This window comes from Schistocerca cancellata, chromosome 8 (assembly GCF_023864275.1).
Source record: "Schistocerca cancellata isolate TAMUIC-IGC-003103 chromosome 8, iqSchCanc2.1, whole genome shotgun sequence".
NCBI classification, from domain to species: domain Eukaryota; kingdom Metazoa; phylum Arthropoda; class Insecta; order Orthoptera; family Acrididae; genus Schistocerca; species Schistocerca cancellata.
The window spans coordinates 194,701,103-194,718,168 of NC_064633.1; the positions used below are offsets into that span (position 1 = coordinate 194,701,103).

Sequence of the window (17,066 nt, forward strand, 5' to 3'; positions counted from 1 at the left end):
TGTAGGCTCTACTTTCTCTACGCAAACGTCGCTGCTCTCGGTCGTTAAGTGAGGGCCATTGTCTGTGATGAGAGGTAATGCCTGAAATTTGGTATTGTCGACAGGCTCTTGACACTGTGGATCTGAGAATACTGAATTCCCTAACCATTTCCGAAATGGAATGTCCATGCTTCTAGCTTGAACTACCATTCCACTTTCAAAATCACCTGAGAACAAATGACACTTCCGTCATTGCACTGCCCTTTTATAATTTGTGTAAGCCATACAACCGCCGTCTGTAAATGTGCATATCATTCACCTCAGTGTAGACCACTATCGGAAGTACAGAGACAGTTTAACTGCAGGCGTTGCAAGTGTTGAACCATTTTATAAACAATTAAAGCCCGTTTTATGATAGCAGAAATTGTCTTTGGCACAGGCCTACAACGCAGATGAAGCTGACGTATTTCAAAAGTCCATCCACGACAATGCACAGGGCACCAGGAAACACGTTTCATCTGGTTTTTCGTTAACCACTTCATACGAAGTATGTCATGTTCCTCATTACGGCTTCAAATAACTATGATGTGCTATCCAAAATATTCGGGACTGATGCTGCCATCTGTTAAAAACCTTACCTTTGGACTAATGGCCACCATCACCCTCGAAGTAGTTCTCATCTGCACATACACGCCGGTGTTTATCACCTCCAGCAATGCTTCTTGAATCCTCTCTGGAGTGTCGAACCGACAGTCTTTCAACTTGAGTTTCAGTTTTGGGAATAGCGCGAAGTTGCAAGGTGCCAAATCTGGTGAGTACAGTGGGTGGGGTCAACCGCCATATTGTTTTTGCCAGAAAGGTCCTGCTGAGCAAGGACGTGTGACAGGGTGCGTTGTCGTGATGCAGCAGCCAGTTCGCTTGACGCCAAAGTTCGGGCTGTCCTCACCGCACGTTTTCATGGAGCCGTCGCAAAACGTCACAGTAGGATGCAGAATTCACTGTTTGGTTGGGTGGGCCGAATTCTTTGTGTACAATTCCCTTGGCATCAAAGAAAACGATGATTATGCTCTTCACTTTGCTCTTCACCTGTCTCGCTTTTTTGGGTCTTGGAGAGCCCTGGCTCTTCCACTGGGACAATTGTTGCTTTGTCTTTGGGTAAATCCAGATCATCAGATGTGGTCTGACAAAGGTCCGTGCACACTTCTGTTCGTGTATCCATCGTAAAATTGCCACACACCAAACCCAGAGTATTACGGAAATCACTGTGGACATGCAACACGTTCTCCCAGCTGAATGCCACTGCGCGCACTGACTCATCAGATATGCAACTCTCTCCACCTAGCGGTGCAAAGATCTACTACTCCTACTTTCCAGATGGCAGTACCATTCCCAGAAATTTTCTATTCCACCTCATATTTTAGAAAGGCATAAAATGGGGTTACTTTATCCCACTTTTTGACACTTTTTAAAACAGAATCATGCAAGAGATAGTAATTTAAAAAAAGGGCTTTGGAAAATGGACTTAATCAATTCTAAAATCATACTACAACAGTCTAATACTGCAAGAAGACACTAGAGATATAGTGTTGAATTTTTATGATTTTTGGAAAGCTAGTGTAAAGTATCTCATATGGGAGGGTAACTTTGAACAACTAAATATATATATATTATTGTAAAATAGAATAATATCTGCGGGTAAAGTTACCCATTTAGAAATTTTTTACTATGCAGCACCACAGAAAACAAACATAAGTTAAATTTTCTACATAGCTGAAAGGAAAAAAATGAAAAATAATGAAGAATGCAATTTTTTATTTTACATGGAAAATTTTAAGAAATATGAAAAACATTTTGTATATTTAAATCTTTTATATGAAAAGTAATGATAATTTGATCTTTATTTATAAAAATGTAATATTTCCGTGGTAATATTCATACTTATTTATACATACACACTTTCATCCAACTCTGGGACAAAAAAATACCTCTCTTGGTTAATATTTTGGCGGGGTTTATACCCCCAGCTATGTCCTCCCATTTATAAAATAGTACATCTGTAACTGTGGGCCACCTCCAGCTGTTGCGACATGGTATCATAGTACTCACTGTGGCCCCCTCTTCATTGAAATCCTCTATTACTCCTGGATAGTATGTGTTATCATACTGTATTACAACAAATTCACCAATCTGCTTAGCAAGTGGTTTAATTTCATGTTGAAATTTTGTTGTAATAGAATCCTCTTCAATATATTTCTGACTGAAAGATTCCAAGTCTTCATCAGAACTTGATTCCACACTCATTGGTTCTTCTAATAGATCCTCATCAGAAGAATCTTCAGGAACATCCAGGATTCATGTTCTTCAAGGTTTCCTAATGCCACTGGTATTAGGCAGTGATTCATTATTACCTTCCTGTTGCTGCACCAGTTCTTCATGAGATAGACTTTTCTGCAGCTAAGTTAATCTTCCTCTTCCTTGGAACCTTTGGAGTTACTGCACATGCATCTTTTGTACACTGAAGTTCATCCAAGAAAGCTGCGGATATAGCTGATGGCTCAATTTGTTTATTGAAAATTCTGTCCAGTAATGGTTGGACATCACTAGGATAACTCCCACATTTCCTGAAGCCACTTTAGAAAGACACACAAATGCAATATTTTCATCTCTACACTTCTGAAAATGTTAATGATCAAAAACGTCAACAGATTGTCAGCAATGAGAATCTTTCTTCCTTCTAGTTTTTTCAGTCTTGGCAACATGAGACTTTCAAACAAGTCACTAAAAGCATATGTATAAAACCAACGTCATTTACAGGTTTGGTAGCAACACTGCTTTGGTCCCCCTTCCACCCAGGTATTCCACAGTTGGGTAGCTTTATGTACCACAAATGGAGCAGTACTTCCCCAGCTGCACTTCCACACATCATTAATGAAGTGCTGGACTTAGAAAAATTGCAGAATTTTTCTGGGTATTTGGTTCCACAACGTCATATAACTTTGATCTTTCACAGATCATCAGTTAAGTTAATCTCACCCAGGTTCCAAATGTTCTCTGGAGGCACATCTTTCACCACATACTTCAAATTTTCCATATAGGCTCTCACTGTACCTTCATTTAGTCTGGCTCTGCTATGCTTTATATTTGACACAAACCGTTCCTTCAATATGGGATAACGTACATAAAGGATTTCATCCAGTCAACTCCAGGCGTATTATTTGTAAAAAAACTTCACCTGCCTATCAATTTTGTTCAAGTAACTGCTTATTATACAGCTAAGATCCTTAAGCGTCAATGGGAAACCAAAGTCACTCATGGCCTGAATATATGAAACAAAGGATTCCTCTTCCTCTCTCGAGAACACTGGTGGCGTACCTGGCTTCCTAACATGATGTAATTTCAATTTATTATTTATAGTCTTCCTGGGAATTTTATAATGTTCTGCAGCTTTGCATTGGGAAAATGTTCCATTTCTTATGGACTCCAGACATTCTTCTAGATGTGGAGGCATGTAATCTGCATATCTCGGTGCTCCAAGTTTCCGTTTATATACACGTCCCATGCTAAAAAAACATTAAGCTGTTATCAAAATTCAGTTTCTGAAGATTTTGTGCTAATTTATGTCTAAAACTAAGAAAACAAAATACTGTGGGGTTACTTTGCACCATACCATAACGGTGCAAAGTTACCCCCATATGCCCAGAAAATAACCTCCAAGGCTACTTTCAGAAATATACTCATGCATAATGCACTGATAACTAGTTTATAGGTGTGATTTAAAAGACAACTGTTTTCTACATGTGAATAAGTGTTACTAACCTTATGATGGAGGTATTTTCTTGTAGAAAAGTAGCACTATTTTTAACACAAAAATTAGAGCAAAAATGCAGCATGTAACTAATGTTTCACAAAGGCACCTAAGATGGCGGAGGGCAAAGACATTCCAACATATTACATTGCCAGGGGTGTGAACTATTGTGTAGAAACAAAATTCTATGAAAATACACTCCTGGAAATGGAAAAAAAGAACACATTGACACCGGTGTGTCAGACCCACCATACTTGCTCCGGACACTGCGAGAGGGCTGTACAAGCAATGATCACACGCACGGCACAGCGGACACACCAGGAACCGCGGTGTTGGCCGTCGAATGGCGCTAGCTGCGCAGCATTTGTGCACCGCCGCCGTCAGTGTCAGCCAGTTTGCCGTGGCATACGGAGCTCCATCGCAGTCTTTAACACTGGTAGCATGCCGCGACAGCGTGGACGTGAACCGTATGTGCAGTTGACGGACTTTGAGCGAGGGCGTATAGTGGGCATGCGGGAGGCCGGGTGGACGTACCGCCGAATTGCTCAACACGTGGGGCGTGAGGTCTCCACAGTACATCGATGTTGTCGCCAGTGGTCGGCGGAAGGTGCACGTGCCCGTCGACCTGGGACCGGACCGCAGCGACGCACGGATGCACGCCAAGACAGTAGGATCCTACGCAGTGCCGTAGGGGACCGCACCGCCACTTCCCAGCAAATTAGGGACACTGTTGCTCCTGGGGTATCGGCGAGGACCATTCGCAACCGTCTCCATGAAGCTGGGCTACGGTCCCGCACACCGTTAGGCCGTCTTCCGCTCACGCCCCAACATCGTGCAGCCCGCCTCCAGTGGTGTCGCGACAGGCGTGAATGGAGGGACGAATGGAGACGTGTCGTCTTCAGCGATGAGAGTCGCTTCTGCCTTGGTGCCAATGATGGTCGTATGCGTGTTTGGCGCCGTGCAGGTGAGCGCCACAATCAGGACTGCATACGACCGAGGCACACAGGGCCAACACCCGGCATCATGGTGTGGGGAGCGATCTCCTACACTGGCCGTACACCACTGGTGATCGTCGAGGGGACACTGAATAGTGCACGGTACATCCAAACCGTCATCGAACCCATCGTTCTACCATTCCTAGACCGACAAGGGAACTTGCTGTTCCAACAGGCCAATGCACGTCCGCATGTATACCGTGCCACCCAACGTGCTCTAGAAGGTGTAAGTCAACTACCATGGCCAGCAAGATCTCCGGATCTGTCCCCCATTGAGCATGTTTGGGACTGGATGAAGCGTCGTCTCACGCGGTCTGCACGTCCAGCACGAACGCTGGTCCAACTGAGGCGCCAGGTGGAAATGGCATGGCAAGCCGTTCCACAGGACTACATCCAGCATCTCTACGATCGTCTCCATGGGAGAATAGCAGCCTGCATTGCTGCGAAAGGTGGATATACACTGTACTAGTGCCGACATTGTGCATGCTCTGTTGCCTGTGTCTATGTGCCTGTGGTTCTGTCAGTGTGATCATGTGATGTATCTGACCCCAGGAATGTGTCAATAAAGTTTCCCCTTCCTGGGACAATGAATTCACGGTGTTCTTATTTCAATTTCCAGGAGTGTATTTAGTGTCTTTAGCATTAGGGAGGTTTGAATCTTTTCCCAGACCTGGTGCAAAGTAACCCCGGTTTACAGAAATGTTTTTGTTATTTGGACTGGGAGTCACCTCAATTGGTGCGAATTAGTGAGTTACCACTGCAATTTGTCCTCTAACGTTCACGTTCAGGAATAGTCTTCTGTCTGGCTGCATGAGAGTGGTTTGATAAGTCTGGTGAAGTTGCATGAAAGACGAACAGTTTTGTTGCTCCTTCGTGGTTGGTATGCTTGATTGTACCAACAATGTACAATTTTTCAACAATGTACAATGTACAGTTCATTGTTGACAACCGTCTGAATTGGCAGTGGATCGACAGTGATCAAAAATGGAGGAAATAGAGTTTCGTGTATCATCAAACATTTTCATTTGTAGGTTTAGACTGCAGCACAAATCAGTAAAGGACTCTGCACTATCATTGAAGATGATTTAATTTTGGATTAAAGAATTTAAATGTGGTCGGACAAGCACCAAAGACGAAGCACACTCCGGTCGCCCAGTTGAGGTCACCACAAAAGGAACGATTGATAAAATCCATGCTATGCTAATGCAAGGCCGCACAATAAACGTTCATGAGATTGCTAAGACTGTAAGCATCTCAACTGGACGAGTGCATAATATCCTGCACCGGGAATTGGGTATGAAGAAGCTGCGTGTGAGGTGGGAGCCGCAATCGCTCACAGTCGACCGAAAGCGCATTCAGTGCGACATTTCAATGCAGTATCTGGCGATTTTTAATCTCAGTCGGCAAGACTGTTTGCGCCGACTTGTGACTGTTAATGAAACCTGGATCCATCACTACACACCATAGCCAAAACGGCAGTCAAAACAAAGGATAAGTTCCGGTGAAAGTCCACCAAGGAAGACAAAGACCATTTTGTCAGCAGGTAAGTTGAAGGCAACTATTTTTTGGTATTCGCAAAGAATAATCAGTTGCGGCTGCTGTGTAACAGCACAAGAGTATGTGAACACCCTAACACCTTGCAGATTTATTGGTTCTTTTCTTTGAATGCTGTTAAATGTAATGTACATGCAGTAATCTGAAATACATGATACTGAATCTACCACACTGCTCTACACATTGCACCACTAGACTCTGTGAAACACTGCATCAGGGTCGTGAGCACACCTACACTTGTGCACATTTTAAGGAGGTTGTGCGTATGCGCAGCTGGGGTGACGTAATTGCCTAACGGGTCAAATTCATACGGTTTTGATAAACAATGTGCAAGGTACGACACTACCAGTTTATGACAGTGCCAAGAGATGGTAGCACACTGCAGTAGACTTTTACCTACGTTCGCTATAAATAGGGCTAGGTGGTAGCGCACTCCACAGATATGCGAATTCACACACTATATGCTAAAATTAAATTGGACATCAAAACATGTTACAGTTATACTGAGAGAAAAAACCTATTTTGTGGGATTCTGAATGAGATATGATACATAAAGTTTTGGATATTATCATAGAGTAATCTATTTGGGGCGCTAAGAATCAGAAAGCACGTCATCATCGATTGTGAGACTGTAGCATTTATTCGTGCTTCTGACATCTGTTTATTCTATGGTTTATCTGTACTGGAGGCCCACATTGTACATATATTTGAACACTCACGAAAGGCTGTCTCACTGGTTTCTCTGATATTCACTTAGATGGGGGAGGAGGGGGGGGGGGAGCGTCAAAGACAGTGTGCTTATGGTTCTCAGCACCTCATTTGTATTGTACGAGGGTAATACCAAAAATAAGGTCTCCAATTTTTTATAAGTACAGAACTCTGTATGTGTGGCAGTTGGTCACACTGTTATGAAGGGTGCTTCACGCGCTGTGTGTAAACATGCGCACGCCGCACTCAGGGACTCAGTCTTGGCTTGGCAGCCGTTGAGAATGGAGTTCCCGTTGGATGTTACCGCCAAGTGCGAATTGCGCTCAGTTATTCGGTTTTTGAACGCAAGGGGCACTGCGCCGATTGAAATCCATCGCCAACTGACGGACTGTGGTGAGTCGTGCATGGAGGTCAAAAATGTTCGTTAAGTAGCGTAGACAGTTTGCAGCTCGTCGGACCGAAATTCGCGACGAACAAAGGAGCGGGAGACCGTCAATTTCTGAGGAGACAGAGTTGAAGGCTGAGCAAAGCATGCGTGAAGATCGGCGGATCACCCTGGATGATCTCTGCTCGTTGGCTCCTGAGGTTTCCCGAAGCACTCTAACAGAATTTTAACAAAAACGTTGAACTACCGGAAGGCGAGTGCAAGACGGGTGCTACGCATGCTGACATCTACATCTACATCTACATCCATACTCCGCAAGCCACCTGACGGTGTGTGGCGGAGGGTACCTTCCGTACCTCTATCGGTACTCCCTTCTATTCCAGTCTCGTATTGTTCGTGGAAAGAAGGATTGTCGGTATGCCTCTGTGTGGGCTCTAATCTCTCTGATTTTATCCTCATGGTCTCTTCGCGAGATATACGTAGGAGGGAGCAATATACTGCTTGACTCTTCGGTGAAGGTATGTTCTCGAAACTTCAATAAAAGCCCGTACCGAGCTACTGAGCGTCTCTCCTGCAGAGTCTTCCACTGGAGTTTATCTATCATCTCCGTAACGCTTTCGCGATTACTAAATGATCCTGTAACGAAGCGCGCTGCTCTCCGTTGGATCTTCTCTATCTCTTCTATCAACCCTATCTGGTACGGATCCCACACTGCTGAGCAATATTCAAGCAGTGGGCGAACAAGCGTACTGTAACCTACTTCCTTTGTTTTCGGATTGCATTTCCTTAGGATTCTTCCAATGAATCTCAGTCTGGCATCTGCTTTACCGACGATCAACATTATATGATCATTCCATTTTAAATCACTCCTAATGCGTACTCCCAGATAATTTATGGTATTAACTGCTTCCAGTTGCTGGCCTGCTATTTTGTAGTTAAATGATAAAGGATCTATCTTTCTGTATATTCGCAGCACATTACACTTGTCTACATTGAGATTCAATTGCCATTCCTTGCACCATGCGTCAATTCGCTGCAGATCCTCCTGCATTTCAGTACAATTTTCCATTGTTACAACCTCTCGGTACACCACAGCATCATCTGCAAAAAGCCTCAGTGAACTTCCGATGTCATCCACCAGGTCATTTATGTATATTGTGAATAGTAACGGTCCTATGACACTCCCCTGCGGCACACCTGAAATCACTCTTACTTCGGAAGACTTCTCTCCATTGAGAATAACATGCTGCGTCCTGTTATCTAGGAACTCATCAATCCAATCACACAGTTGGTCTGATAGTCCATATGCTCTTACTTTGTTCATTAAACGACTGTGGGGAACTGTATCGAACGCCTTGCGGAAGTCAAGAAACACGGCATCTACCTGTGAACCAGTGTCTATGGCCCTCTGAGTCTCGTGGACGAATAGCGCGAGCTGGGTTTCACATGACCGTCTTTTTCGAAACCCATGCTGATTCTTACAGAGTAGATTTCTAGTCTCCAGAAAAGTCATTATACTCGAACACAATACGTGTTCCAAAATTCTGCAACTGATCGACGTTAGAGATATAGGTCTATAGTTCTGCACATCTGTTCGACGTCCCTTCTTGAAAACGGGGATGACCTGTGCCCTTTTCCAATCCTTTGGAACGCTACGCCCTTCTAGAGACCTACGGTACACCGCTGCAAGAAGGGGGGCAAGTTCCTTCGCGTACTCTGTGTAAAATTGAACTGGTATCCCATCAGGTCCAGAGGCCTTTCCTCTTTTGAGCGATTTTAATTGTTTCTCTATCCCTCTGTCGTCTATTTCGATATCTACCATTTTGTCATCTGTGCGACAATCTAGAGAAGGAACTACAGTGCAATCTTCCTCTGTGAAACAACTTTGGAAAAAGACATTTAGTATTTCGGCCTTTATTCTGTCATCCTCTGTTTCAGTACCATTTTGGCCACAGAGTGTCTGGACATTTTGTTTTGATCCACCTACCGCTTTGACATAAGACCAAAATTTCTTAGGACCACATGCGGCAACGAGTTGATCCATCCCGCGCATTTCTTCATCGCCTTGCAGATGAACAGTACAACTTTCTGAACTCAATTGTCACAGGTGACGAAACCTGGGCATACAACTTTACACCTGAGACAATCACGCCAGTTCATAACTTTCTGAACATTCCGCCGCTCGTGGTCTCGCGGTAGCGTTCTCGCTTCCCGAGCACGGGGTCCCGGGTTCGATTCCCGGCGGGGTCAGGGATTTTCACCTGCCTCGAGATGACTGGGTGTTTGTGTTGTCCTCATCATTTCATCATCATCCAGGAAAGTGGCGCAATTGGACTGAGCAAAGATTGGGTAATTGTACGGGCGCTGATAACCACGCTGTTGAGCGCCCCACAAACCAAACATCATCATCATCATCTTTCTGAACAGCATGGCGGCGAGCTGGTATGACATGGCCACAGCGTTTATAAAAATGCATCGACAGAAATGGTGATTATGTCGAAAAATAGCTAAATGTTGAAGCTGTAAACGGATATAAACCATTGTAGAAATAAACAGGTCTACGTACTTATAAAAAAATAGGAGACCTTATTTTTGGGATTACCCTCGTACTCAAGTAACCTTCTTGTTTTTTATCAGACTTATCAAACCACCCTCGTATGATTCGTTTTCCTGTGTAGAACATCAGATGGACTTATTTTCGTTTTACGCAGCTTGTAAACCTTTCGTCCTTTTTGTCTCCTGATAGACGTTTACAATGCCCCCGTGAAAAGTCTAACGGGTTGCAGCGCATCCAGGCGATGGAGAAATCGCCGTGCATGTCCGCTTGGGATGTGGAGTCGGGCTCGGGTGGCCAACAGTCCGGGCAGCAGGCACAGACGTCTTCCGCCGCCGCCAGCAGGCGCAGCTCAGTCGGGTCCGTACTGCGCATGCGCGGCCGACCGCTGCTGCAGACGTCTTGGCGGGACCACACCACGGGCCGGGAGAAGGTATGCTCACATTCTCTGTAATGGCTGCTGCAATGTCCATAGTAGCTGTAACATAGTACTTAAACTTAAGTTTAAGGTACAGTTCTAAATGATGACACTGACAGCACTGTTAATCTGGATTGTAAATAGGATGGAAAGTTATTTGTTGTCCTGCGAGAAGTTGGATGTGCTCTGGCCCCTACGATTCTTTCCCGTGTGCATGATTTGCAAGGGCAGTTGGAACTCTTTATGTCATAGCAAGAAAGGGTGGGAAAATGGGCATAAGAGAACTACAACTATAGTATGAGCACTGCCAAAATAACTTGGTTTTGCTTGATTCATGGTCTGTGTAGAAAAATCATACTCATTCAGAGTAAACTATCCCATCTGAAAATCGTGTACATTGCAGTTCATTCCACCTGGAATCATTGGACAAATTCAGCCTCTTGGTGTTTCTTTGTTCCATGGCCATAAAATGTGTTACCGTACTCTCTGCAACTACACCTTAAAGGATAGCCAATTTCACGATAAGCTGGAGAACAGATTGTTTCACATTTGGTTATGCCATCACACTCCAGTTCTATCGCCACATTATACCAATATGATTCTATATGCATTTTTTAAGAGTGGATACCTAGCTGAACATCCTGCACGGTTTGTAGCTCCCATGGAATTCGCCTTCGGTCTTGATGACATGAACCTTTGTGATCACTGTGGCACGTCATTTTTCATTTGGTGTTCATGGTGCAAGTTATTGGTTTGTTCTGAACATTTCCTGTCACCCTCCTGATGCACATGGCCAGTCATTACCAGCTAATATTTTTTCCTGTTGTAATTGTTCATTACTTTCAAATGAGCCTGAAGAACTTGCGACCTCGCACTCAAGGGGTTCCTTATAAGTCAACGAAGTGAACTGCATGCAGAATATACAAAGCAAGAGGGTTGATTTATTTAACTTTAGCTTGGAGACCAGAGTAAGTACCAGCCATATCACTTGCATTGTCATATTTGCATTTTAAGATGTGATGGTGCAGGGAATTTGTGGCTTCAGTTCCTATGATATTACAAAAGTGTAAATAAATTTTGGATGAAACGACGGGCGGAGATGCAGGTCACAGTTGGTGTGGACAGATTTAAGCAGCCCACTGAAAAGATATTTTAGAAACAAATGAACTATAGAATGCTCTCCACAAATCCTTCTCCATCATTCTGTATTGGAACTGGTTTTCATAACTTGAGTACTACCCAGGTGGCCAGACTGGGCAATATCTTACCATTTGGGCAAATAACGATAGAATTTTGGGCAGAATTTTTAAAGAAATGTAACATTTGCCATTTGGACTCTATTTTTGTTGATCAACAAGGTTTTTGGGTGACACACACAATCCCAAGTGTATTTTTATGCACTGATATTAATGTTATTTGTAATACTGTATACCACTCCACATCCTTGTAAAATATTGAAATATTGCAACCCCAAAGCCCTGCCAGTCTTCAAATAATGACTCCAGTGCTAACATTAGGTAGGTAATTAGACTATTATAGTAGTGCATCCATACGAGTATACTTAGCTTACCATAACATGAGTGAAAGAATCACAATCAGTTTTCCTCTTCTTTCTTGTTACAAACGTATCCAAACTTAAAAACTATCAGAACACAACACAACGACAATAAATCATAGTACTTACATTAAATTCATCTACATGTAATAACTAAACTGATTAACAAAATAACAACTGAACTGGAGTAAGGCCAACAATGTACGACAGTTGGTCTTGGCTACAGTAGGGAAAGGCGATAGCTAATAGCGCAATTGATAGCTTAAATCTATCGATGACCTTGTTGACTGTCAATAGTGTGTATGTCTTTTACGTTGCATGATTGAAAACAAATTATAAGGGGGTGATCAAGAAATTTCAGTTCAAAGGCTGTACAGTCCAAAATTGGTATGTCACTCAGGCAAAATCATCTGGGCATTGAGGCAATGATCCCATCAACATATCAAGATGAAGACACCTTTCTGGTAAAACACTGTGTCCTGCTGTGAGAAGAAATGCTTAACTGCATGCTGTACATCTTCATCTGACAGGAATAATTGACCTTTCAAGTTATTTTTTAAGGGACTAAAGGCATGGTAATCGCATGGGGGAGAGATCAGAACTATAGGGCGTGTGCTTGAGTGTCTCCCACTTGGGCTGGTGTAACTTCTGCAATGTGACATTTTGATGTAAGAGCGGGCATTATCATGAAGCAAGAGCACCCATTGTCAACCACTCCACAATTGTGGTCTTTGACACACATACTACTCCACACACATTCTTGATTTTCTTATGGATGCCAAGCAGAGAATAACAACACATTGGTCCTGTTTGGATGCATTTGGTAATAACATCACCATAGTGCATGTTTCCGTATTTACCACACACATGTGTGAATGCCTTGCTCACATGTTGATGGGTATATATCCTCTCTGGGGTCACTCTGTGTTGCCTACAGCCTGCAGCAATGCCCACAAGTGGAAACTCTCTGATCGTCCCTTACATATTTCCATTTCACAACATGGCAACTAGGGTAATTTTGTTTAGATGATGGAGGAGTCCAGACCTCTTGGATCCCCCCTTTGGCTACATCCTTGATCCCACACACTTGAGCAATAGTCTATAACTGGTCAAATGAGTGATTTGTAAGCAATCTGCTTTGTAGACTGATTCCACTTCCCCAATATTCTACCAATAAACTGAAGTCTACCACCTGCTGTACCCACAACTGAGTATGTGATCATTCCACTGCATATTCCTACAGAATACTACACTCAGATATTTGTATGAGTTGGCTAATTCCAACAGTGATTCATTGTCATTATAGTCATAGGACACTATGTTTCTTCATTTTTTGAAGTGCACATTTTACATTTATGAACGTTTAAAGCAAATTGCCAATCTTTGCACCATTTGAAATCTTATCAAGATCGGACAGAATATTTATGCTGCTTCTTTCATATAGTACTTCATTACAGATAACTGCATCATCTGCAAAAAGTCTGAAGTTACTAATAATATTGTGTGCAATGCCATTAATATACAATATGAATAAAAAGGTTCCCAACACACTTTCCTGGGGCACACCTGAAGTTACATTTATATTTGATGATGACTCTCCATCCAAGATAACATGCTGCATCCTCCCTACTGAAAAGACCTAAATCCAATCACAAATTTCACTTTGTACCCTATATAATTGTACTTTTGACAATAAGCATAGGTGCAGTACTGAGTAAAATGCTTTTCAGAAATCAAGAAATACTGCATCTACCTGTCTGCCTTCACCCAAAGCTTTCAGTATGTCATGTGAGAAAAGCATGAGTTACACTTACATGATCGATGTTTTCAGAATCCACATCAGATGTTACGCTGTAATGTCATTACTGAAACAAAACCTGTCCTTTTCTCTTTGTGTGACCATACCACTCATGGAATTTGAGCTGATTGTTACCACAGTTATTCATATCCATTTCATTGTGAGTTAAGTTCACATTATCTTTTTAAGAGTTGTGAATAAAATATTTAAAGAAACAGTGGCAGGTTCAACCAGATTTTGTTTGTATTTTAATGAAAACTGTAATTAATCACTTAATTATAATCAAAGTTACATTTATATGATAGTTTTCTACTTTTTATTTGCAAAGCTTTTGAAAAAATGACCCATTCTTCTGAAATAACTTCAGCTGAATTAATATTCACTTAACACATTGTCAGCATTTAATCATCAGATCAATACTGTCTTACAATTTTGAACAGAAGAGTATGAAACAAGAAAGATGAACTGGTACACTGAATTTAATGAGTTTTATTTATTTACATTGGTGACAGTGACATTGTTTCTTCTTTCCCAAAACAGGATCCAGAGGAAAATCTGCAATATAATGTTCCAGATTGTCATTTATATAATCAGTTTTTGCCATTGTAGATGGTCTTCCTCTTTGCATAGCAACACCACATTTTGGTTCCAGAATTGCAGTGACAATTCTTTGATGAAATGCCATGTGGTCCAGTTTACCAGCATCTTTGCTGTAGAGTTGCCATGTGTTCTGCTCACTTATACTGACAAAATGTGCAATGATGGGGAGATGCCATTTCTTACCCCTGGCATGTACTCTATGGAATGAAATATTTTGATCAGCTCTATCAGTTCAACCTATGAACTTATTGCAATGATAAATGAGTCTTGGTTGTTGAATTGTCATCCACCTTTCCTGCTGATGTAAATATCGCATTACTGGATGAGTTGGGCTTATAATATCAAAGTAGTTGCCATTTTTACCATGTTGTAATAATCCCATGAAGCCACTACCATATTGACTGAATGCTCAGATCTGAAGTCAGCTGTCCCTGTAGGTTTCTTTTCCAGTTCTTTTCTCTTCTGTAGATTACTGTCTTTACCAATTTGGTTGGTTCTTATTGTACCTTTGGCCTGGATATTTCTTAGATGCAAGTTACACAGAAAATGAAATGAAGTACATATTTTATCAAAATACAGTCTATACAGCAGCTCTTCCAGCTGGTCAACATATGTCATGGCTACTCCATATCCAAAATCATTGTGTGCATGTTTTTCTGACAATGTACCAGCTACTTGGTATGGTTCCAGCCATATCAGATATCAATTACTTCACTCTACATACCAGAACGTAAACCCATATCTTATAGGTTTGCCTTGAATAAACTGTTTTGCTCCTTACACCCAGAATAAGGAACTCTGCTTTTGTCAACTGAATGGTTTTGCATGTGAGGTGTATGTTCTCTGCATTTTTCCTTTATCAAGCTTCTAAGAGGCTGAACCTTAGAAAATATGTAAGTACCATCAAGTTGATTGTTGTAGCAAATGTAAGTACTTGACGTAATGAACTTGAAGCAGTCTCTGGATATTGTATTAGGAACTAAAATGTTGTGTACATCAATTGACATCTCCCAATGTGTGGCTTTCCTTGGCAAGATGACATAACCACTAAGAAGCAAACTAGCTAAAAGCACTTCATTTCCTTTTCAGAGCAATCTCCAAAACTGTTCTTGTTTGAAGCAAATTGGTTGGTGTATTTCACCATCATTCTTATAACATCTCTGTCAAAAAGTAGTTCAAAATATTCTAATGGTGCACTCAATTAATGTTTTACAGTACTCGTTTGTGGCCATTCTTTGGTTGTAGGTCGAAGTGGCTGTTTTACCCAGTTGTATTTATGAGATGGTTTAGTTGATTTACTTCCTTTTGGTGCGCCAGATTTTTTTGGTGTGCATAGGATACTGCAGCAGTGGATGTGGAAGGCAGCAAAGTTAAACAATCAATACCCCCATCAGTCGTCAAAATTGATGGATTCAGAATTTTTATATTGTTAGGCATGTCCTTATCGTAAATTGTGGCTGTAGCTTTCAACTGACTTGTTGCAACATTATTAATATTTGGTGCTTCTTCATCATCAGAATCTTCGTCTGTCAGATCATCTGTAGCACTCGTGAGTGCTAAAAAAGCAACATCCAAACTGTTTCCAGGCAAGTTATCATCAGTACTCTCCAGAATTTCATAAAGTTCATCCAATGTCAACCATTCTATGCAAAAAAAAGTCTAGGAAGTGTAAGTTTTTGCTTATATCAGCATTACCTTTAATAGTATTTAGTTCTTACTACTGCATTTGATTTTCATATAATGAAATAATAGCAATCCTATTGAAAAAGTGTGGCTTACAAACCAAATGTTCACAAGCAGGATTTTTATATGGGTATATCTGAAACAACAAAACATAAATTTGGGTTCTCGATTCTGATATAACAAATAACAAAAATTCAAAAATTTGAATGATGATAAATATGCATTATCTTAATTTTAATGACTTAAACCAGAGTATATACTTTTGTTCTTAAGTATTGTATAAGCACATGTTTATGTTGGAGCAAAAGAGAAATGTCAGAAAACATTGCGTCTGATTTTTGTACGCAAAAAGCTACTGCCCTCATAGAAGGATTCACTTTTAACTGGCAATCACTGAGGATATATTCACATTCTAAATATCCATTTATCATTTACTGTAGTAATAGGACATTCTGAGAGAATATGTGTACAGTTATATCTCTAATACTTAAGCACATGGAGAAGTTATACTTACTTCAGGCAGATAATCCATTTTCAGCAAACCAAGATTTCTCACGTACACAGAATAATTGTGACCAACAATGAAAGCTAAATATTGTTTTAAACAATGGAAAGGGTCAGCTGTTTGAAGTGTATACTAATGCCATACGTTGCAAGGTAGGATAAACAAGTAGGATAAGTGGTTTTAAGCTCCTCTGTAAAAATGCTTCCTGAAGGAAACAACCATATATGGGTTAAGGCACATTAACACTGGACATGTGACAAAGAGCAATGCAGAACGCTGAAGAGGAATGCAGAACGGCACAGAATGAAGCAGCGCCCGTCAATAAAAATGGGAAATGAGGAACATCATCCAAACAGAGCTGCACATGAGCAAACTATTTCCTTTGATGTACTGACATTGCACCAAAATTGTTCATTGTTTTGCAGAGCAGTGCAATTTGATGTCCTCACTGGCCATGCTGTGCTGCAAGGAACATTATTTCTTTGTTTTCCATGGCACAGCCAGTGTTGATGCTGCTCTAGGCCTGA

At 41.6% G+C, this 17,066-nt stretch overlaps 1 protein-coding gene across 3 annotated transcripts in view; it reads left to right on the plus strand.

The window, feature by feature from the left end:
• LOC126094631 (glycine receptor subunit alpha-3) overlaps positions 1 to 17,066 on the plus strand; it is a 611,226-nt gene that overhangs the window by 585,884 nt on the left and 8,276 nt on the right. For 2 of the 3 annotated variants that reach the window (XM_049909117.1, XM_049909115.1), the window contains exon 10: positions 10,213 to 10,413. In XM_049909117.1, coding sequence (XP_049765074.1) covers positions 10,213 to 10,413 — 201 coding nt within the window. The remainder of the gene's footprint in view (positions 1 to 10,212; positions 10,414 to 17,066) is intronic. The other variant, XM_049909118.1, reaches the window with a different exon arrangement.